The sequence below is a fragment of the Delphinus delphis genome, chromosome 16, assembly GCF_949987515.2.
Source record: "Delphinus delphis chromosome 16, mDelDel1.2, whole genome shotgun sequence".
Lineage (NCBI taxonomy): Eukaryota > Metazoa > Chordata > Mammalia > Artiodactyla > Delphinidae > Delphinus > Delphinus delphis.
Window position 1 is genome coordinate 30,696,067 of NC_082698.1, and position 22,127 is coordinate 30,718,193.

At 39.0% G+C, this 22,127-nt stretch overlaps 1 protein-coding gene across 5 annotated transcripts in view; it reads right to left on the minus strand.

Annotated features, from left to right (window-relative positions):
* Nucleotides 1-16,027, minus strand: part of LCOR (ligand dependent nuclear receptor corepressor) — a 127,515-nt gene extending 111,488 nt beyond the window's left edge. For 2 of the 5 annotated variants that reach the window (XM_060034374.1, XM_060034381.1), the window contains exons 1-2: nt 15,105-15,519; nt 14,742-14,815 (exon numbers count right to left, since the gene is read on the minus strand). In XM_060034374.1, the coding sequence (XP_059890357.1) occupies nt 14,742-14,815; nt 15,105-15,190 (160 nt within the window). In that variant the 5' untranslated portion in view covers nt 15,191-15,519. Of the gene's footprint in view, nt 1-14,383; nt 14,816-15,104; nt 15,520-15,830 lie in introns of those variants that run through there. The other 3 variants (XM_060034379.1, XM_060034376.1, XM_060034375.1) reach the window with 3 other exon arrangements.
* Between the last annotated feature and the right edge of the window lie 6,100 nt (nt 16,028-22,127).

Sequence of the window (22,127 nt, forward strand, 5' to 3'; positions counted from 1 at the left end):
CTATGCTAAATGAAATAAGTCAGAGAAAGACAAATACCACATGATTTGTTAGACCTGAAACAAACAAGCAAACAGACAAACCAACCTACCAACCAACCAACCTCACAGATACAGAGAACAGAGTAGGGGGTGGGGTGGTGGGTGGGAGAAATGGGTGAATTTTTTAAAAAAATTAATTGAATAAACAAAAGAAAATGCATTTATATCTTTTTATATGAAATGCAGATATAACTATTATTAGCTAAATGAGACTAAGTTCCTCTCACCTTGTGAGTGTTTAGCTAATATTCTTAGTGAGAAAAGTTAGTTATGTATTTTGCATGAATTTGAGGAGCTGTTGCCCATTCCTTACACATCCTGCTTTCTACTTAAAGATGAAGAGTCTTCATTCCCATGAACATTTTAGAAGACATTTTTTTTTGTAATTGGGGTACAGTTGTTTTACAATGTTGTGTTAGTTTCTACTGTACAGCAAAGTGGAGTTCCCTATGCCATACAGCAGATTCTCATTAGTTACCTATTTTATACATATTAGTGTATGTATGTCAATCCTAATCTCCCATTTCATCCCTCCTCCCCTTTCCCCCCTTGGTGTCCATACATTTGTTCTCTACATCTGTGTCTATTTCTGCCTTGCAAACAGGTCCATCTGTACCATTTTTCTAGATTCCACATATATGTGCTAATATACAATATTTGTTTTTCTCTTTCTGACTTAATGTCACTCTGTATGACAGTCTCTAGGTCTATCTATGTCTCTACAAATAACCCCATTTCGTTCCTTTTCATGGCTGAGTAATATTCCATTGTGTATATGTACCACACATCTTCTTTATCCGTTTGTCTGTCGATGGGCATTTAGGTTGCTTCCATGACCTGGCTATTGTAAATAGTGCTGCAATGAACACTGGGGTGCATGTGTCTTTTAAGACAAACATCTTTGAGCACATTATTTAGTTTAGCTTTGCCGCCCTGTTATACACAATATGAATATTCTATTTCCTAATGGATTTCATGTCAACCATCCCCAAACTATTCAATGGTGAAAATCAACACAGTAATTTTTCTTGAAATATTGTAATCAGGTTCTCCAAGACGTTCTCATTTTACAAATAAGGAAACCAAGATGCAGAGAGATTACGTGATGTATTTGCTTAAAATCATACAGTTGTAGTCATACTTATGCCAGAACCCAGTGCTCCTGCCTTGAGGTTTTTCCCATTCCATTCCACTGCCCAAGATGCAACAATTTTTTAACCTAGAGAAAACCTACTATTTCTTTTTAACCTAAGAAAACCTACTATTTCTTTTTAACCTAAGAAAAAACATGTAGTAGGTTCTCTTAGCTGGCAAAGAACAAAAATTGAGTATTTTTTGCTACTCTAACCTGTAGGATATACCAATAAATGTCATAATGTTAATCATACATAAATGTCATCACCCAAACCATTACAGGAACTTGCAAGTATGTAAAAGTTTTGGGTAGACCAAACACAGTGCAACTTAAAATCCAGAGAGAACAATTATTGCTCTATATTACAAAAAATGTTTAAAAGAAATTAAATTGTGTTATTTTAAGAGTATATCCAAAGAGCAAACTCTATGGATCAGCTTCAACAGTTTTTTTTCCAAGTGATCTATTATTTATTAAGCAAAGACAAAGTTCTCTGCCTCTTTCTCAATTCTCACAACCGTCCTACACAGTATTTATTATAGGAATAAACTGAAATTAGTTCTCTCTACATCCCATAGCGGGTAAAGTGTGAAGATAAATTTGTACCCAGGTCTGCCTGACTCAAAGCCACCTTTTATTATTGTTTTTTTTTTGTTTGTTTGTTTTTTTATATTATTATTGTTTTAATGTGCAAGTGTTTCCAAAATGGACCTCTACTGTTACTATTATATGCAAGTATTTTCAAAATGAGCCTCTGAATGTGGTAAACAGTTGGAGAACTAATGAGAGGAATTAAACTTCTGAATGCAGAGTACATTTAATCACCTCTTCCATCCTACCGAGATACAATCTTTACAGGGTTAGCTAGATACGATTAATATTTGAAATGCACTTAAATTCATGTCTAAAATTATTTTTTAACATTGTTTTCTCTATAAGTTCAAATATTCTTCATATGACGTGGCGTAAAATAAAAAGTCCATCAACAGATGAATGGATAAAAAAGGTGTGTTATATATCTACAACGAACACTACTCAGCCATAAAAAAAGAATGAAATTCTGCCATTCTGTAACATGCATGGACTTGGAAGGCATTATGCTAAATGAAATAAGTCAGACAGAGCAAGACAAATACCACATGATATCACTTACATGTGAAATCTAAAAAATACAACTAGTGAATAAAACAAAAAAGAAGCAGACTCACAGTTTGAGAACAAACTAGTGATTACCAGTGGGGAGAGCAAAGGTGCAATACTGGGGTAAGGGATTTAAAAAAGGGTTATTATGAGATTATATGAAATCACATGTGTGAAACTTGAAAACTGTAAAGCACTAAAGAATTTAAAGAATCATAAAGATTTAAACCATCATTGGGATTGACATATATACACTGATACTGTGTATAAATTAGATAACTAATGAGAACCTACTGTATAGCACAGGGAACTCTACTCAATGCTCTGTGGTGACCTAATGGGAAGGAAATCCAAAAAAGAGAGGATATATGTATTCATATAGCTGATTCACTTTGCTGTACAGTAAAAACTAATACAACATTGTAAAACAACTATACTCCAATAAAAAAAAAAATCTTTCATTCAGTATTAAAAATTAAAAAAATAAAATTTCTTCAAAAAAATGGAAGAACTAATGCTTAACTTCAAGAAAGATTGTACCCCTTAAGTTTTTTAAAATTCATAAATAGAGAAAGCCAATGAAGAGACAAAACTATTTGCATTATATCAAAATAAAACTGTTTTATGAACTTAATTAACAGTGATACAAATACCGCTAAAAATATTCACTAAAAAAAGTTTACTGAATGTATTTCAACCCTTATCTCTGTCTAGTGAATTTCATTGTCTTAACTATGACCACCATTTTTCTACTTCTAAAGTCATTCTTATCTGCATGGGCTTCTGAAGCTGTCTGTTACCCCAGACTAAATTACATACATATTTATTTTTAAAATTAATTCAGTTTACTTTTCATTTGATGTATTCCAAACATATATCAATTTATGTTACATGTACAAAAAGAGAGAAAAAGAAAAGTGTATAAAGAAAAATGGAGATATACAGAGTAGGGAAGAAATATGAATGAGAAGCAACCTCATGCAAAAGCAAGTGACTCATTCCTGATTCTTGGCAGAATCCTAGACTGTACCAAATCCTTACTGTACCAAACATCTGAAGTTCCTGCAAATTCTGCCATCTGAAAGTAAGTATCCTTTCAGCATCAAGTTTTAAAGTGTGCTGCTGGACTTCCCTGGTGGCGCAGTGGTTAAGAATCCGCCTGCCAATGCAGGGGACACAGGTTCCATCTCTTGTCTGGGAAAATCCCACATGTCGCGGAGCAACTAAGTCTGTGTGCCACAACTACTGAGCCTGCGCTCTAGAGCCCATGAGCCACAACTACTGAGCCTGCATGCCACAACTACTAAAGCGCACGCGCTCTAGGGCCCGTGTGCCACAACTGCTGAGCCCGCACGCCTAGAGCCTGTGCTCTGCAACGAGAAGCCACCGCAATGAGAAGCCTGCACACCGCAACAAAGAGTAGCCTCCGCTCGCTGCAACTTGAGAAAGCCTGCTCGCAGCAATGAAGACCCAGCACAGCCAAAAAGAAATTTCTTTAAAAAAAATTTTAAAAACTAAAGTGTGCTGCTTATTTCACAATCCAGTTATATGTAACAACATCATTACCATCATTACTTACACTTCTGTTCTTAAGTCACAGAAACCAGACATTAGCAGCAGCATGACTTGACAACAGATCCCTCCTGTTTCTTAATATAGCCTTTATTCTTTACCTTCTTTTCTGCTTATAACTGGATATACACTCATATTCCTCAAATCAGTTGATCTCCTCTGGATTACTTGCTAAAGAATATCTGACAAAATGTGGATTCGCTGACTTCGGTAGAGCAATATCTAAAGGTATTTTACCTAGACATCTTCGTATAGTTTTAACAAATAATTCCTATCAAGTAGTAACATAAATACAAAAATATTTATTAATCATTTAACAATAACAAACCTTCCACTTTTTCCAAAATAAAGTTTAAGTTCTCAGGAAAAGGGAAAAAAAAGGCAAAAATTGTCTGGGTTATCAACACCTCTGGTTCCTTGTCTTTACCACAATGTCAGCTCATTTTTTATCAATGTAATTATATCAGAATACTCTTCTCCATTAATTTACATTCCCTTGGTTTTAAAAGATCAAAATCTGTGGTAATTCAATCTTCTTAATAGTTTAACAGTCTTGACCAAAACAACTCATTCAGGTTGGACTATCACTTATGTGGCCTACTTATTTTTTACAAAAATTAAGTCCCACATAGGTTTACAGCTTCTTATAATTCCTACCTAAAGTCTTCTCACTTAATGTGGAAAATTCTAGTTTCTCTTCTTTATCTTTACCCCATTTATGAATTTACCCTTGCCTATCACCAATAAAATAAAACAATCTTTGATTTGGATATGTTACATGAAAATTAAACGGAAGTTCTTTGCCTAAGGAGAAAGGGGACAAAGGAAATGTTATCTTTTAGATAAGATTGCAGCCACAAGCCATGGGTCTTGAAATGGTTATCAAGAGACTATATGGATTTGACTCTCTGTACATGCCTGTTTATTTTAACACGCCAAAATCTATTTTAGTAAATACTCCACAGTAAAAATCTATGCATAGAAAATATATGTATATACAAATAAATATTGGTTGTACAAGTCTCACATGGTACACAGCCTTATCACTTTAATCATACCTGCTTTTCTTTTGAAAAAGTCATACAGCAAAACTTCAGTACCTCTCAAAAAATTGTTAGAAATTAATCCATATTATTTCATTATTTTTATCCTGATGTATTCTCTTTCCAGAACAAAAACCAGCTCTAGATAGGGTATCTAACATATTAAGTATTATAAAAATACTGCTAAGCATAATTGTTAGGTTTCCAATAGATAAACAATAAGCAAAATATTAACACTGATCGTTTTACGTAGGAGTATATTAACTAAATCATTTTTTAAAGATGTGTTAATTACATTAAACACTCAGAAAAATGACCAGCTTAAAGGTTTTTTTCAATAACTATTCCCAAAGATTTATGGACTTCTTTTTTTAAAATAATTAAAGTATCATTTCATTGTGATCAAATAAATTAAATCAATGCCCATTTATACAAGATAAACTTCATCAGTTTCCTTACTAGCTGAATGAAAATTCACATAACCTAACACATATGACAAGATTAGTATTTATATCATTAACCATGCAATGAAAAAGCCACATTTCAACACAGGCACATATTCACAGATATTTATGTTCCTCTCACTTTTTATTCTTAGTGAAGGCAAAGAGCTTCCCATTTTCTTTTGATGGGAATTTCTCCCACTTACCTTTGTCACATCTTCCTGTATCTACTAAGGTAGCATTAGTCTGAGATGGGTGATTCTTGAATTACCAAACTAGCGTATCTTTTAAAAAAATCTGCCAAATTGCTCCCTCCCCTTCTCAGCAATTATACACTACTCAGCAACTTCGCTTTCCATCACATGTTTTGAAACATTTATAACCAAGTGCCAAATCTAAGTCATAGGAAGTTAGAACTCAAAAAGCATTTGACTAAAATCCAGGAATCCTGAATCTTGACATCAATCTGCTTTACCCTGTTTGCCCCTCTGTCCACACCTGAGGTCTCTGGGAAGGATATGAATAGAAGGAAAGGCCAGGTAACTACACACTGTTACTACAATGCTTTTGTTACAAATTTCAAAGTGCTCTGTCAACTGAGCTGGTCCACGTGGAAGGCTCACCAAGCTTAAGGCCCAGGATCACCTGGATATCCTTTGCTATCTTTCCTCTTCAAAACCTATGCTCAGATCTCAGCCAATGGTGAAGAAAGGCCAGTCTAGCAATGTATGAAGGAAAACTTAAGCCAGTGGAAGCAGTCAGCTCAAACCTACTTAGCTCTGACAAAACTAAAAATTTGAGAAGAAAAAGGATAGACAAACTAGACTGTAGCACTGAAGAGAAGAGGGCAAGACATTTTAGGCCGGGGTATTGAAAGAATTATGCTACCATTTATGATAATATTATGAGTAGAATTCTTTACTGTAATAGAAATTGAGTAAGCCATCAGTAGTAGGGAACAAAGAAAGAAAAGGCAACTTGGTGGAACCAAATAAGAAAGTCTAAAAAAAGGGCGTATGCTTTAATTTTTCATAGCACAGGCTTTTGAATTCCCAACCCAGATCTACCACTCTTTAGCTGAGTGATCATAAATGAAACCCTTAATCTTTCCAAATTCCGTTTTTCCACCTGTAAAACAGATATTAACATCAAAGGGCTCTTGTCTGGCACATAGTAAATACTCAACATATGATAGCTCTTAAGAAACATTAATAAGACAAAACAACCACCAGTCTTCTCCATATTTAGATAATATCTCATTTCTTTAAATTTATGAACCACTTGATGGGGATGGGAGGTGGGAAGAAGCAGATGATATTATACAAGCAGGTTGCAAAAAGATTCAATACTAAATATGATGTCTGGGATTTGCTTCAAAATAATCTTGTGGGAATGAATAACAGCCATTCGTTGATGTAGCTGGGTGTTCACTATACTATTCTTTCTACTTTTGTGTATGTTTGAAGTTTTCAAAAATGAAAGATTTTTTTAAAAATTATTTTTCCCTTTAATATGGTTGGACAAGAAGACAAGTTCTAGCATCCCTTCTACTTTTGATAAATCATGCACCTAAAAGATGGAAAGATAGGTAAAACAGAACAGGAGAATATCCTGTGCATAGGTATAGAGGAAAATACCTACAAATGACTTAGAAAATACGCCTACATTGACTGAGAGGAAGGGGAGCATTCAGGTAAAAGCCCATAAATACCAATGCATTGGGACTCCCCTGGTGGTGCAGTGGTTAAGAATCCGCCTGCCAGAAGACCTAAATAGACATTTCTCCAAAGAAGATATACAGACTGCCAACAAACACATGAAAGAAGGCTCAACATCATTAATCATTAGAGAAATGCAAATCAAAACTACAATGAGATATCATCTCACACCAGTCAGAATGGCCATCATCAAAAAATCTAGAAACAATAAATGCTGGAGAGGGTGTGGAGAAAAGGGAACACTCTTGCACTGCTGGTGGGAATGTGAATTGGTACAGCCACTATGGAGAACAGTATGGAGGTTCCTTAAAAAACTACAAATAGAACTACCATATGACCCAGCAATCCCACTACTGGGCATATACCCTGAGAAAACCATAATTCAAAAAGGGTCATGTACCAAAATGTTCACTGCAGCTCTATTTACAATAGCCTGGAGATGGAAACAACCTAAGTGTCCATCATTGGATGAATGGATAAAGAAGATGTGGCACATATATACAATGGAATATTACTCAGCCATAAAAAGAAACGAAATTGAGCTATTTGTAATGAGGTGGATAGACCTAGAGTCTGTCATACAGAGTGAAGTAAGTCAGAAGGAGAAAGACAAATACCGTATGCTAACACACATATATGGAATTTAAGAAAAAAAAAGGTCATGAAGAACCTAGAGGTAAGACAGGAATAAAGACACAGACTTACTAGAGAACGGACTTGAGGATACGGGGAGGGGGAAGGGTGAGCTGTGACAAAGCGAGAGAGAGGCATGGACATATATACACTACCAAACGTAAAACAGATAGCTAGTGGGAAGCAGCAGCATAGCACAGGGAGATCAGCTCAGTGCTTTGTGACCACCTGGAGGGGTGGGATAGGGAGGGTGGGAGGGAGGGAGACGCAAGAGGGAAGAGATATGGGAACATATGTATAACTGATTCACTTTGTTATAAAGCAGAAACTAACACACCATTGTAAAGCAATTATACCCCAATAAAGAAGTTAAAAAAAAAAAAAAAAGAATCCGCCTGCCAATGCAAGGGACCTGGGTTTGATCCCTGGTCCAGGAAGATCTCACATGCTGCAGAGTAAGTAAGCCCATGCACCACAGCTACTAAGCCTGCACTCTAAAGCCCACAAGCCACAACTACTGAGCCCGTGTGCCACAACTACTGAAGCCCATGCATCTAGAGGCCGTGCTCTGCAACAAGCCACTGCAATGAGAAGCCCGTGCACCACAATGAAGACCCAATGCAGCCAAAAATAAATTAATTAAAAAGAAAAATACCCATGCATTGGGGACAATAAAAAATACGTGAAAAACAAGAGAGATCAAACTGAACATAAGCATGCCTCAATTTAACAAATTCAACAATTCCTTTCTCTATACACATGGTACACTTATTTTTGAAATTTGTACAAACCAATAATAATTCTATATGTACTAGTGGAGCATGTTTCTTATATTAAATCAGAGATGAATTCTGTTGTTAACACAAAATACATTTTTTGTAATACATTCACATTTGCAGATGTGGGATTTTCTTTTACCAAGCAACACATAACCTGTAGATCCATTTTTTTTTTTTTTTTTTTTTTTTTTGGCTGTATGCGGGCCTCACTGTTGTGGCCTCTCCTGTTGCGGAGCACAGGCTCTGGACACGCAGGCTCAGTGGCCATGGCTCACGGGCCCAGCCGCTCCGCGGCATGTGGGATCTTCCCGGACTGGGGTGCGAACCCGTGTCCCCTGCATCGGCAGGCGGACTCTCAACCACTGCGCCACCAGGGAAGCCCTGTAGATCCTTTTAAATTAGTTTTTCTTCCCCTTTATATTGGCAGCTTAGGAGAGGGAGAACATGCCTTTACCCTCTGGAAATCTCTAAAAAGTCAACTAATAAGAAAAAAATATACAATAATCATGTATTAATAATGATAATAAAATGACTCAGAGCTTATGAAAAATAAGCTAATCATGAGACCAAATAACAGTCACAGACTATTATTAACAACGAAAATGAAAATGTTCATCCTACAACAGTTTTTCCAATAATAGTAATTCTCATGGGAAATAATACCGCTATTCACAGCTTCTAACCCAAAAAGTTAGTCTTGATGTGTACCATCATTAATAGAGGTAGAAAACTACTATGTAATTTCATACAACAATTGAAGCAAATTAAATTAAAAAGTCTTTCTGGAGAAGTTCAGCTCTGTATTCTACTTTTACCTGAGAAGTTAGGTTAACTATTTCAAACATTAAAATATCATAAAATTATTTCTGTGGATAAGAGGGAAGCATTTATGCTAAAGGAAATCCCCTTATTACTTTAACAAGAGTTATTACTCAATGTTTCCCAACTGACCAATAGTTTTTTAATACCCATTTTTAATTTTCTACATTTCTAAATAAAGACAATAAAATAATGTGAAAGTTTTCTAAAAAAATATAAAATGTGCTGTGCAGATATAAGATAGTAACACCATGAACACTAGACACAGAATAGATTCAGACAAAATGTCTATATAGAGAAAAGATATCCTTCTCCACCCAAACGTTGGTTATATACTATCCAAAACTCAGGTGTAGAAAAGATTCAAATAACATGGTTTACCACATTATTTGAACTTGAAATATGAACCCTCATTAAAAAAAAAAAAAAGGTAAAAACTTAGAAGATTTGGATAGTAAAGTATATCTGTGTTATTACAAAACTCCATCAAATAACAATTTTAATAATTCATGGAAAAGGATGTTTAAGGAAGCCTTTCCTGAGTAATTCTGGTTCATTCTGATCACTCCATTACAACATCCATTATTCCCTTCACAGGAATAATGCTGCAGATTATCTTCTGATCTAACTACTCTCAAATTGAGGATACGATAAGAAAAAAACTTTTGCAAATCATATACTGATGTGGGTCTAGTATCCAGAATATACACTACAACTCAACAATAAAAAGACAACTCAACTTAAAAAATAGGCTAGGGATCTGAAGAGACGTTTCTCCAAAGAAAATATACAAATGGCCAACAAGCAAATGAAAAAATGCTCAACATCAATGGTCACTAGGGAAATGCAAATCAAAACAACAATGAGATACCAGTTCACACCTACCCACTAGAATGGTTATAACCAAAAGGACAGACAGTAACAAGTGTTGGCAAGGGTGTGGAGAAACTGAAATCCTCCTACACCGCTGGTGGGAATGTAAAATACTACAGCCGCTTTAGAAAACAGTTTGGCAGTTCCTCAACATTAAAAGTTACTATATGACCCAGCAAGTTCACTCTGAAGTATGTACCCAAAAGAAGAAAAGATAAACGTCCACAGGAATAATGCTGCTTAAGTTCACAGCAGCTTCTCCATAATAGGCAAAAAGTGGAAACAACTCAAACGTCTGACACCTGATGAATGGATGTACAAAATATAGTATGTCCATACAATGCAATATTAGTTAGCCAAAAAAAGCAATAAAGTGCTGATATATGCCAGTACATGGATGAATTCTGAAAACATGCTAAGAAGCCAGACACAAAAGGCCACATATTATAATATTACATTTATACGAACTGTCCAGAACAGGCAAATCCACAGAAATAGAGGTAGATTAGGGGTTACCAAGGAGAAATGGTCAGGGGTCATAGGAGAAATGCAAAATGACTTCTAATGAGTATAGGGTTTCTTTTTTGGATATGAAAGTGTTCGAGAATTAGTGATATTTGCACAACCTTGTGAATAAACTAAAAACAACTGAATTGTATGAATTAAAAGGGTGAATTTTATGGTATATACATGATATCTCAATTAAAAAAAGAAAAAATTCAGGGTATGGACCACTGGACTTGGGATACTTTATGGACCACTAGACTTGGGATACTTTCTACATACAAGAGACAGTCAATAAAATTAGCAAATATTTCACACTGGGATTATCCCAAAAACAATGTGCAAGTATAACTAACAGTAAAAAGATTTTTTAAAATATTTGCAAATAGAGTAAAGATAATTTGGAGGGTAGTAATGGCAAGTCTTTAACTTGAAACTACAAAAAATAACAGCTTTGTTTACTCACATCTACCCAATATCCAGATTCCATTCAGCAGACAGGTGGACATAAAGGAAATACGAATCAAGAGAGAAGTTCAGAGGCACATCAAAACAAATCAAGCCCCTCTGCTGAGCTTTCAGAGCCAGTTTGCAAGGCAGGAAAAAAAACCAATCTCATTATTTTATATATACCTTTATTTGTGGCAGAAAATATTCTATTCTGTTTCCAAATACCAAATCCAACCTCTAAAGGATGAAAATTTCTCAAAACTAAGGGGACTCAATGAATGAATATGCCACTGATTTTAGGCAACTTCGAAAATGAGTTTTGTGCAATGGAATAAGGTACAACCTCCAAATGAGCTTACTTAGAAGAGACACTACTGTGGATAACAATATTGTCTCTGCCAAGGTGATTTAAAAAAACAACCAACATCATTATTGAAGAATTTTACAATGGAATCCTTAAATAAAGGAAACATTCTTCTCCTGAGCTAAGGAGACAGGTGTGTTGCAAACCCCAAGTGCCTAACAAAGAGACTCCACTTTTTAACCTGCATTAGAAAATCCAACAATCTGTCTCTGCAAACTTATCACCTATACATTTCCTACACCAATCTTGGACTGCAGTTTAAACAGACAACTCACTCTTGTCCTTTTGTACTTTTGCTTATTTGTTTCACGTGACAGGAATGCCTTCTCCATTTTCATCAGAATGAAGCAAAAATCCACCACCTTCTTCATGAAGCCTTTCTTTATCATCTCAAGTGATTTCTTTCACTTCCAAACACCCCCCAGCACTTGCTTTCACTATCGTATGGCACATTTTGCCTTCTACTGAATACACTATATTTTTTCTAAGGACTAATAAAAGTTCTTGAATGTTAAGGCAGCTTCCCCAATATCTTTGTTTGCCCACAGTGACTAATACAAGACAGATGCTTAATAAATATTTAAATAAAGTAATTATGTACTTACCTAACTGCCTTTCGATCCTAAAAACAGAACTAGTACAAGTAGCTAAGTGATTAGGCAAGTACTCAGAAGTGGCAAGTCCCCACAGACATTGAATACCTAATTCTCACTCTGGAAGGAATTCCAGGCCATCCTGTGTAACCCCATAAGGCTAAAAAAAATGGCATTATTCAGATGCTTCCTAGAACTGCTCCAGCTATAAGCATATTTGAGGGAATTAGGGCAATTTGAAATAACTCTCTGTTAAGTCAGAGACTCATCCTGCTATCCTTTTTCCACCAAGTTACAGCTAAGCTGAAATAATCACAACTTCCCCTATGTTGTGAAGGGCTTTTCGAGAATATAGCAAAGATGAGGAGCAGCCAAGCAATAGGTTACATCATATTAGGCAACAGAGAGAACCTCCATCTTCCCAGAATGGAATATCATTCTAGTCCCAGAGGACTCAATAATCACCTGGTTACCAAATATCCATCTTGATCATAATCACGGCCTGAACCTGCTAACTCCAATTCGACTAAAACCTAATAATGGAAACACAAACACCTTCACTTCCACCTCTACAGTCCTGACCCTCAACCCCCTCCAAAAAATAAAGTAGAATGAAGTATTAGATTTTGGAAATGAGTGAGAATTCACTTTCAATCCAAAGACTGCTATAAATTAAGTATTACTTCGGAACCAAATGACCCTAAAGTATTAAGATAATCAGTAAAGAGAATCAAATAGAAGGTTAACTGTTCAGAACCAATCCATTAAAATAAAAGAGGAATTATTACATTTGCTAGTGACAAACAGAGTTGCCTTTTGGATTATACATAAATACGAACCATTGCCACCGCTCTATATATAGAAAGTTAACACTACATTTGACTTACTTAGAACTCTTTTCCTAAAGAACAAAATTACATACAATAGAAGAGAAAATATGAGACGCAACTGATTTTAGTTGGGAGACTATCAACTATATATTACCGCTCAGACTAAAATACTGATCTGCACTCTGGACTCTAAATAATCTCCTGAACTTTACTACCTCGAAAGTGGATATTTGGAGTTAACAGAATGCTTTTAAAGAAAACTGATTACTAGATTAAAATTCTCCCTCAAAAAAAGAATCTAAAATTTGATATTCAATTCAGATACTTACAGAAAGATTTTATTAGTTAAAAAAAAAAAACCCAAAATCAAAAAACAAAAATGTCTTGTCAAGCAGCAGTAACTCGCCACTAACACTAAGCAATGACTGATAAAAAGGGGGCCTGAGGCAAAAGGCAAGGATTCAAAGCAAAAAGAATCAGAATAAGATAAACAACCATCTAAACTAAAGCAACAGTAATTTAAGAAATCTATAGGGTTATAGTTTTCAATTTCAAAATCTTTTAAAAACTAAAAAGTCCTACTGAAAAAAAAGACCAATCATTAAAAAAGTGAAACAAATACAAGAACTAAAAATTCTTCGAAATAATTTCAGGATTTTGTATTAACTTACAATTCTGAAAACTCATTAATTTCATGATTCTCAAAACCTCTACATGCCTTATAAGGTCTCATATGATAGTTACAAATAACACATAATTCAATAAGTGCTAAAGCTGATGTAACATTTTAGCAAACCTAAAATAGGTTTCAAAGAATAAAACAAGCAGAGACAGAGCAGAGTAAATGATAACTAATAACCAAAAGGCTGATTCCTGGACGACATGATAACTAATAACCAAAAGGCTGATTCCTGGACGGCAGAGCTGGGCTGGGATTGGCAGGAGGGAAATTTTCAAATATATCCACAAGACAAATTACACCAAAAAACGCATTCATTCTTTTATTATTTACACAAGTATATGTTTTAAAATATACTTTTAACCTGTGGACAACGAAAGTGATATCAGATACTGTAAAGCATTGTTGCCTATATTAATTTTGATAGTACGGTCTAAACCCTTAACAAAATTCACATACATTTTCATAATGAAACACCGCAGAAATGGAAAGGTTTATATTCTCTAACTAAAGGTTACCTTATTTTTCACTTGTTTAAAGTTTCAGTTCTGTTTTTTAATCTATTATAGAAAATATCCCTTGTGGGACATTGTAAAGGGCATACCCTCCTGTCAAGCCAGAAAGCTCAAACACAAAGACACTGAGCTACCAAGTGCTGTAATTCTTCCAAACTGAGCTTCTCCACACCCCCTCTACCCTTCCCCCCAACAGATATGTCTATTAAATCAGTGTCTGTTCTCCCCCTCGCACAACAAAGAGAACTTCTCACCGCATGAAATTGCCGCTGAATGGACACCAGAAAGCAGGATTTGCATAATTCCTTCCAACGAAACCCTGTCGGGAAGGAGGGGATGAGGGGCCCAAGCGAACGGAAAGAATCTCCTAGATTCTGTTGGGAAGACCAAGATCATTCCCCACAGGGGGGATGGGGGGCGGTTTGGAATTCTGGGCCTCCCCGAGGACTGGGCGTGGGGGACGGAGGACGACCAGAGACATTTCCCCACACATCAGCAGCACCGAAGCAAAGATGGGGAAATAACAATGCTGGAGCACAGGAGAGTCAGACACAGGACGGACTGGGGCTAGGGGGCGGCGGGCGGAGCGGAGACACCACACGGGCCACTTACTTTTTGGAGGGGGGTTAAATATATGAGTTAAGCCCTTATGGTCCCGCCGGCCGCCGCACAGAGGGAAACGGGACCTTGGGAGAGAAAAACAGACAAAACACACAGTGTGAGAGGCGCAGCTCGGCCGCCCAGCCCCTCCCGGGGCGACCCCGTCCACACTCCCTCCTGCCCGCACGGAAAAAGCCACCCGAGGCGGCCTGAGGTCCGGGAGGCGGGCGGCGGACGAGGCTCTCGGCGAGGCGGCGGCTCCGGAAAATCCCCCAGGAGAGGACAAGAACGACCCCTGCTCCGGCTTCCCGGTCGGACCCGGTCCCACCCCCCTTCCTCCCGCCGCGCACACACCGAACACAAATACACACACACCGACCCGAGCGTCGAGGATTAACTCCCCGGCCGCTGCCGCCGCCGCCGCCCGCAGAGGAAGTGCAGCCGCTGCCCCCCGCGGCCATGACACCCCACTTGGCTCGGTCAGGCGGACCCGGGGCCTGTGACAGCTCCGGCTCCCTCCGCCCCCATCTCCACCTCACGCCTCGCACACGCCCGAGCGCTGGGCGCCCGCCCGCCGCCCGTGCACGCAGGAGCGCGCGCCGCCGCGGCACGTGGGGGAGGGGCGGCGTGCGACGCGGAAGGCGCCGGCCAGAGAGGAGCCAGGGGGTCGAGCCGCGGCCACGCACGTCCCCCAGCTCTCGCGTTGGGCTCTGCGGCACCGGCGGCGGCGCCGCCGCCGGTCCAGTGGCAGCGGCGCACGGCAAGCCTCCACAATAAACCAGCTGCGGCGCCGGGCCTGGAGGGAGGGAGGGAAGATGGGAAGGAAGGAGGAGAAGAGGGGCACGCGCTCCCGCCCGAGAGCCCGCCCCGACGACGGCGCGCGGAGGGGAGGGGCCGGCGCGCGCGCTCAGGCCCGAGCACGGGGAGCCCGCCCGGAGGTCGCGCGCGCCCGCACTCCGGGGGGTGGGGGAGGGGGACGCCCAAACCTAAGAGGGCGGGCGGGCCGGAGCAGCAATTGCTCTCTCCCGGCTCCCTCCCTCGTTCCGGGCGGCCGGCGGCGGGGTGGCCCGAGAGCCGGAGGCAGCCGGGGGAGGGTCTCACCTACACAGTGAATGAGCTTGTGGCGCCAAGAGTCCAGTTCTTGCCGAAAGCCGCGTCTCTCAACGGAGCATTGCTGCCGCCTACACACCCTCGCCATCTTCTGCCGCCCGCCCGGCCCTGCCTCCGCCGCGGCCCCGCGCACGCCCAGCCGCGTCGCCCGGGGCCGCGCACGCACCCGCGGCCTGGGCGTCGCGCCTCCCTCCCCTCGCGTTGGCCCCGGCGTGGCCCGGGGGGCGGCTTGGGCGCGCGCCCGCCCCGCACCCAGCGGTGCGCGATCTCCCGGCTTGCGGTCTCCGCGGCCGCTGCCGCTTCTGGCCTTCCAGAAGGCGCCTTCCAGCGGCCGGAGCTGGGCCCCGCCGGCCCCGTGCTGACAGCCCTTAGGGGTTGTCACGGCTGTCCCTTCCTTTCCCTTCCCGGGGCTTTTTGTTTCTTAAACCAGCCCCATTTATCACTCCCAACCTGCCTATCGCCTGACACCAACTGTTGCAAGTTCTGTGGTAACTGCTTCCCTGAACTTCTAGATCGAAACCGCTCCTCCCCGGAGCCTATTTAAGAAGCAGAATTAAGAATAAATGCCTGGATGCCCGTGGAGGCACTGAGCCCTAGAGTTTTCAAAGGTGAGGCTACATTTTAAGTCATTGAAAGGCAGCCGGCATTCGTAAACCCAGTAAAAAATTGAAATCAAATGTTTTAAGTTAATATTTAAAAACCAGGAGATTTCTATTAGCAAGGCTGATCACAGGCAAAATTCTAAAATTGGTGTATTCAGAAGCCCTCCTGTGTTGTGTCGAAAGGGGTTTTAAAAAATTGTGCTAAAGTGAGAATGATATTTCGAAAGAAGGCTTAATTAACAATAATTAAAGCAGAGTGTTGGAAATTAGCTTAATATTTCAGGAAAGAACTCGAAGAGAAATATTTTCGATGGCAAGGGGATTTTCAGGTGAAAACCTGGGATAATTAAATCACCCTGTGCAGGGCACTACCTGTTCCATTTAAACATGGTGCTGATTTTAATTACTTGACTGTTATTTGGGAGAGAAAGAGAAACGAGAGAAAAAAGATGGAGTGAAAAAGGAAAGGAGAAAGTGCGGGGGCAGGAGGAACGGGAGCGGAATGCAAAACCAAAAGAAAAAACAACATAGACCCCTCTTTACCAATAGGCCCAGTACCCTAGGATTCTGACCTCTTTCCTGCTTTTGGGGTTTAAGATTAAGGATGGTGCGTTCCTGCTTTTAGATATTTAAATTTAAATTTGAAGACAATTTTAATTTCTGTAGTAGGTAAAACAAAAGTCTTTAAATACTTGACATCAAGGATCCCATTGGAGTATAGATTTTTGTCTTTTCAAAGGCAGTGGTCCTGGTTCTCTGAACCAGGCGCTTGTGGAGTGGCGTGTCCATCCACAAAGAGATAGACTAGGTGGGCCTCTTAGGTAGGAGGGGTTTGAGGTTTATGAATAGAAAGGCACCTTCAGCCCCGCAAATCTTAAAACCAATGATTTTCCCACAATTCTCAGAAGTCAACAATATTTCGTTGGATTAAAAGTACGTCAAATGAACAAACTATTAAGTCAGGAGGTATTGGGTTTCTGTGTACGTGAAACTATCCTGAGTGATGAGGGGACAGGACAAATACAAGATAAAAGATTACTAAGGGCAGCCGTCCTGCGCGTGTGATGGCAAGACGTCTAGTATCACCAATCTGAAGCTTCCTGTCTTCACCGCTAGGTGGTGCGTTTGAGTCTTTGCTAGCTTTTAACCAAGTTCCTATGGTTTTTGGAAGTATGTTTCATAAAGTTTCAAATAAATGAACAACATGCTACTCTAAAATGAGTTAATAATTAATATATTTTCCAATAACCCCATATAAGTTGTTTAAAAATCATCAAGTCAAGGGTATTACTTCCTCAACACAATCTCTTTACGAGTCTCAGACATATAGATTAAGAGGATCCTAGAGACTTCAGAGATCAGCTCTAAAATAAGGTATAGATTCTCTAATTTGAGGTATGGAATTGGAAGCCCAAATAAGTAACAGCCACTCCTCATTTCCCCCGCTCTCCTCAACCCCTGGCAACAGCTAATTTACTTTTGGTTTCTATGAATTTTCTTATTGTAGACATTTCACATGAATGGAATCCTACAACTTGTGGTCTTTTGTGACTGGTTGCTTTCACCGAACACAGTATTTTCAAGGTTCATCCACGTTGTAGCATGTATCAATACCTACTTCCTTTTAATTGCCAAATAATATTTCATTGTACAGATATATGATGTTTTGGCCTATCCATTCCAGTTAATGGATATTTTGATTGTTTTCACTTTTTGGGTATTATAGATAATGCTGCTATGAATATTTGTGCACAAACTTTTGTGTGGACGTATGTTTTTATGTTTATTTTATATATGAATCTGTATGGGAATTCCCTGGCAGTCCAGTTGTTAGGACTCGGTGCTTTCACTGCTGGGACCCAGGTTCTATCCCTGGTTGGGGAACTAGGATCCCACAAGCTGTGCAGCATGGCCAAATAAATAAATAGATATGAATATGAATATGTATCATAAGTATTTTGAAATAATTTCAAATTACAGAGAAGTTGCAAGAACTCCCATATCCTCTTCACTTAGATTCCCTAAGTATAATATCTTAGCACATCTGCTTTCACTCTGTGTTTGTATCTATATATATGGTCTCATTGTTTTGGTTGAGTCTTTTTATGAACAATCTTATAAAAATGTATAGACTTGATACCCTATCAGCCCTAAACATCCAGTGCGTATATCCACAAAACAAAGGCGCTCTCCTTCATAACCATTACATAAACTTTCAAGTCAGGAAATCAACATTGATACAACACAGACTCCATTAAAATTTCACTCTCTGTCCAACGATGTCTTTTTTCCTTTTCTGGTCCAAAATCCCATCTAGGAACTCACGTTGAATTTAATTGTCATGTATTTCACTCTCCTTGAATCTGGAACAATTTCTGTCTTTCCTTGTTTTTTATGACCTTGACAGTTTTTAAAAGAACAGGACTTTCATTCTATAGGATGATCCTCAACTGGGTCCATTTACTGTTCTTCATGACTAGACTCAGGACATACATTTTTACAAGAAAACCACAGAAATGGGACTGGGCTCTTCTTTGCATCTCCCTGGGGGCTCATGATGTCAACTCTTCACACCACTATGATGAGAACTTTGCTCATCTAGTCAGGTGGTCTTTTCCACCATAAAAATCACATTATTTCCTTTGTACATGATAAATATTTTGTTGGGAGATATTCTGAGATTATGCCAATATTCTGTTCCTCACCTCGCCCACCAGCCTTAACATCCATTAATTGCTGTCTGAATCACTCATCACAGTGATTATGATTAAATGGTGATTTTCTCAGTCCATCATTTCTTCTGTAGTTACTAGTTAACATTCTAATATAAGGAAGAGTTTTCCCTTCTACTTATTTATTTATTTATTCATTTATTCACTTATTTATTTCAGTGTGGACTCCTATCTCATTCAATAGGTTGTAATGTTTTACTATAGCTGTTTATTTTGTTCAAATTGTCCCAGATTTGGCCAATGGGAGTCCCTTCAAGCTGACTTTTTGTCCTGTTGGCATATCCCCATCATTCTATAAACATTTCCTTACTTTCTGGTACAACTAGTTGTTCTAGGCTCATTTTGTATTTTCTCTGCCTCGGCTCTGGAATCAGAAAGCTAGATCTAGGCTCTCAGTGTGTTCACTGCTATGGGGGTATCATGGTGCCTAGGTTCTTTCAGCTGTCAGAGCTAGGAAATATATGTATGTGTATGCCTGTATTTATCTCTATTTCTAAACCTATCACTAAATATATTTAAAAACGGTGAGTTTACACTGATGCAGTCGATGCCAATCCAGCACCTCTGAGTACTTGTAAGACTTTCCCTGCTCTATATTTGTAAATCCCCTTTTGACAGTGAAACCAGGCTCCCATATATTTTTTTTCATATTGATTTCAACATATATATAATTATTTGCTTGATCCCCTCTGTATTTAACAATCCCCTGATTACACTGGCTGCCTCCTTGGCCTGTTACTTCTGCAGTTCCTTCTCCAGAGCATCATCTGTTTGGCCACCACCCAAATGTCATCTACTTGGTACACCACTACCCAGTGGATGTCAATTCTCCTCACATTGAATGGCATACATTCTGTGCCATTCCAACCAAAATTCTAAAAGGAACACACAAAAAAAACTTCCAGAATTTATAAAGAAAAATAAAGATCTGTGAATAATTATGATGTCAATTTTTAAAAAGAAGAGCAAAGAAGAGTATGTTAGACATGGAGATGTACAGCCTACATCCTCCTTTGAGGAAGAACTCACTGCCCAGCTGCAGGGAGGGCAGCTACTATACAGCCTCCAGCTCTCAGCTGCTTCAGGGTCAGCCTCATCTGCTGGGAGCTCTCTTGCCCAAGGTCACATCCTTCCAGGGCTGCCAGGATATGGCGACTGAGGGCAAGTGAGTTATAAAAGTCTGGCCATTTCAGCCTGATGCAGGACACTCTGATGATTAATAGTATTTGTTCCAAAGTGCTTCACTGGGTTGCCGGAGGCTTTATCAACCTGCATCTTAGTTCAATTACTTTCTCTGCCCAGTTCTACTTCCTTCCCCTCCCTTTCACAGGTGCTAATTTTTAGTAAACCTTTTACATCCCAAAGTCCATCTCAGATTCTGCTTCCAGACAATCTGACATGTGACAGGGAGAGAGTCACTCTGCTAGAGTGGTACTAGCATTACTCTGGTACTAGCATAGGAAGAGGGAGATCATGGAGAATAATGTCTTTGTGGCTTTGGTGTGGTAATAACTTTGTAAACCAGACCCCCTCAAAAAGCATTATATATCTTAATATATAATAAATATATATAGTATTTTTTACATCAAAATTAAGTCTATAAAGGACACCATACATACAGATTTATGTCAAGAATTTAACAGATACTTGATAGACTAGAAGATATTCGCAACATCTAAAACCAACAAGGAATTAATATCTAAAATATACAGGGAAATATTCCAAATCAAGAAAAATATAGGTAACCCAATAGAAAAATGGAAAAGAGCATAAGTGGGAAATCCAAAGGTATGAATACCATATGGCCCACAGGTGTATGAAGAAATGGGTTTCACTAGTTATCACAGAAAAAATAAAACTATGAGATGAATCTAAAAGTTGTCAATGTCATTGAGAAGTAGGAACCACATGTGAGAGTGTGAATGGGTACAGCTACTCTGAGAGCAAACTGGCCATACAGATCTATGTAGATCCCATGATCCACGGTCTTAGAGCCTGAGATAAGAATTTAAATTTGAGTAGTCTATTTCAGAGATGATTCCAGGAAACATCAGTATGGAGTGGGGAAGTGAGACAGAAGAATAAGGAAGACAGTTAAGGATGCATTCTTAAATTGCTACTGTGGGCAACTGGAATAAATCTCTCTGGGGAAGTCTAAGACACAGTGCCTCAGATAAACCCACCTCAAGGGTGAGGGACCTGGAGTATACATAAGCCCCTTAGTCATTGGTTGAGATCTACTCTGAGTGCGGGGGAAGGATTAATTTCCCAGACTTCTGCCTACAATGTTCATAGACAGAACAGGCTCCAGGAGCCAGAAAGCCCTCAGATACAGAAATGCAGGTGCTGGTAAATGGAAGTCTTCGGCATCTGTATACCAAAATGGTAAGGTCCAAGAGCATATGAGTGGGGCATTAAAACAGTATCTGCTACACCCAGTAATCCTGCTCCATTCTGGCTATCAGAATGTGGGCATGAGTGAGGTATGCCACTAATGTTATGTGCAAATTTAAGTTTATGAGGTATTTTTCCGAATGACAATAGAATTAATTGACTAAGATATAAGCAGTTTCAAGAGGATGTAGGGATAAACCTTAAATATCTTTAGCATTATTTTTTAAAATTTCTTTTAAGGAGTGAGTGTGCCGTTTTTCCATAAGCCCTCGGAGTCATATCCTATGCTGATCTACAGTTAACTAAGTATATAGTATTATGTTCATTTGCTTTTCAGGAAAAAACAAACAGTTCACCATTGTCTTTGTTAGGTAATTGTAAGAAAAAAAGAATCACCAGAAAGAAGTTATTTATAACTAGGTAGCAAACAAAGGTTGTTTCCATGGAAAATGTGTTACAATTTTTAAAGACTGAAAAGGTATAAAATGCAACTGAGTTAGGCAAAATAAAAGTATATAAAACCAAAGGAAGTCCTCAAAGAAAAGTTTAATTTAAATAAG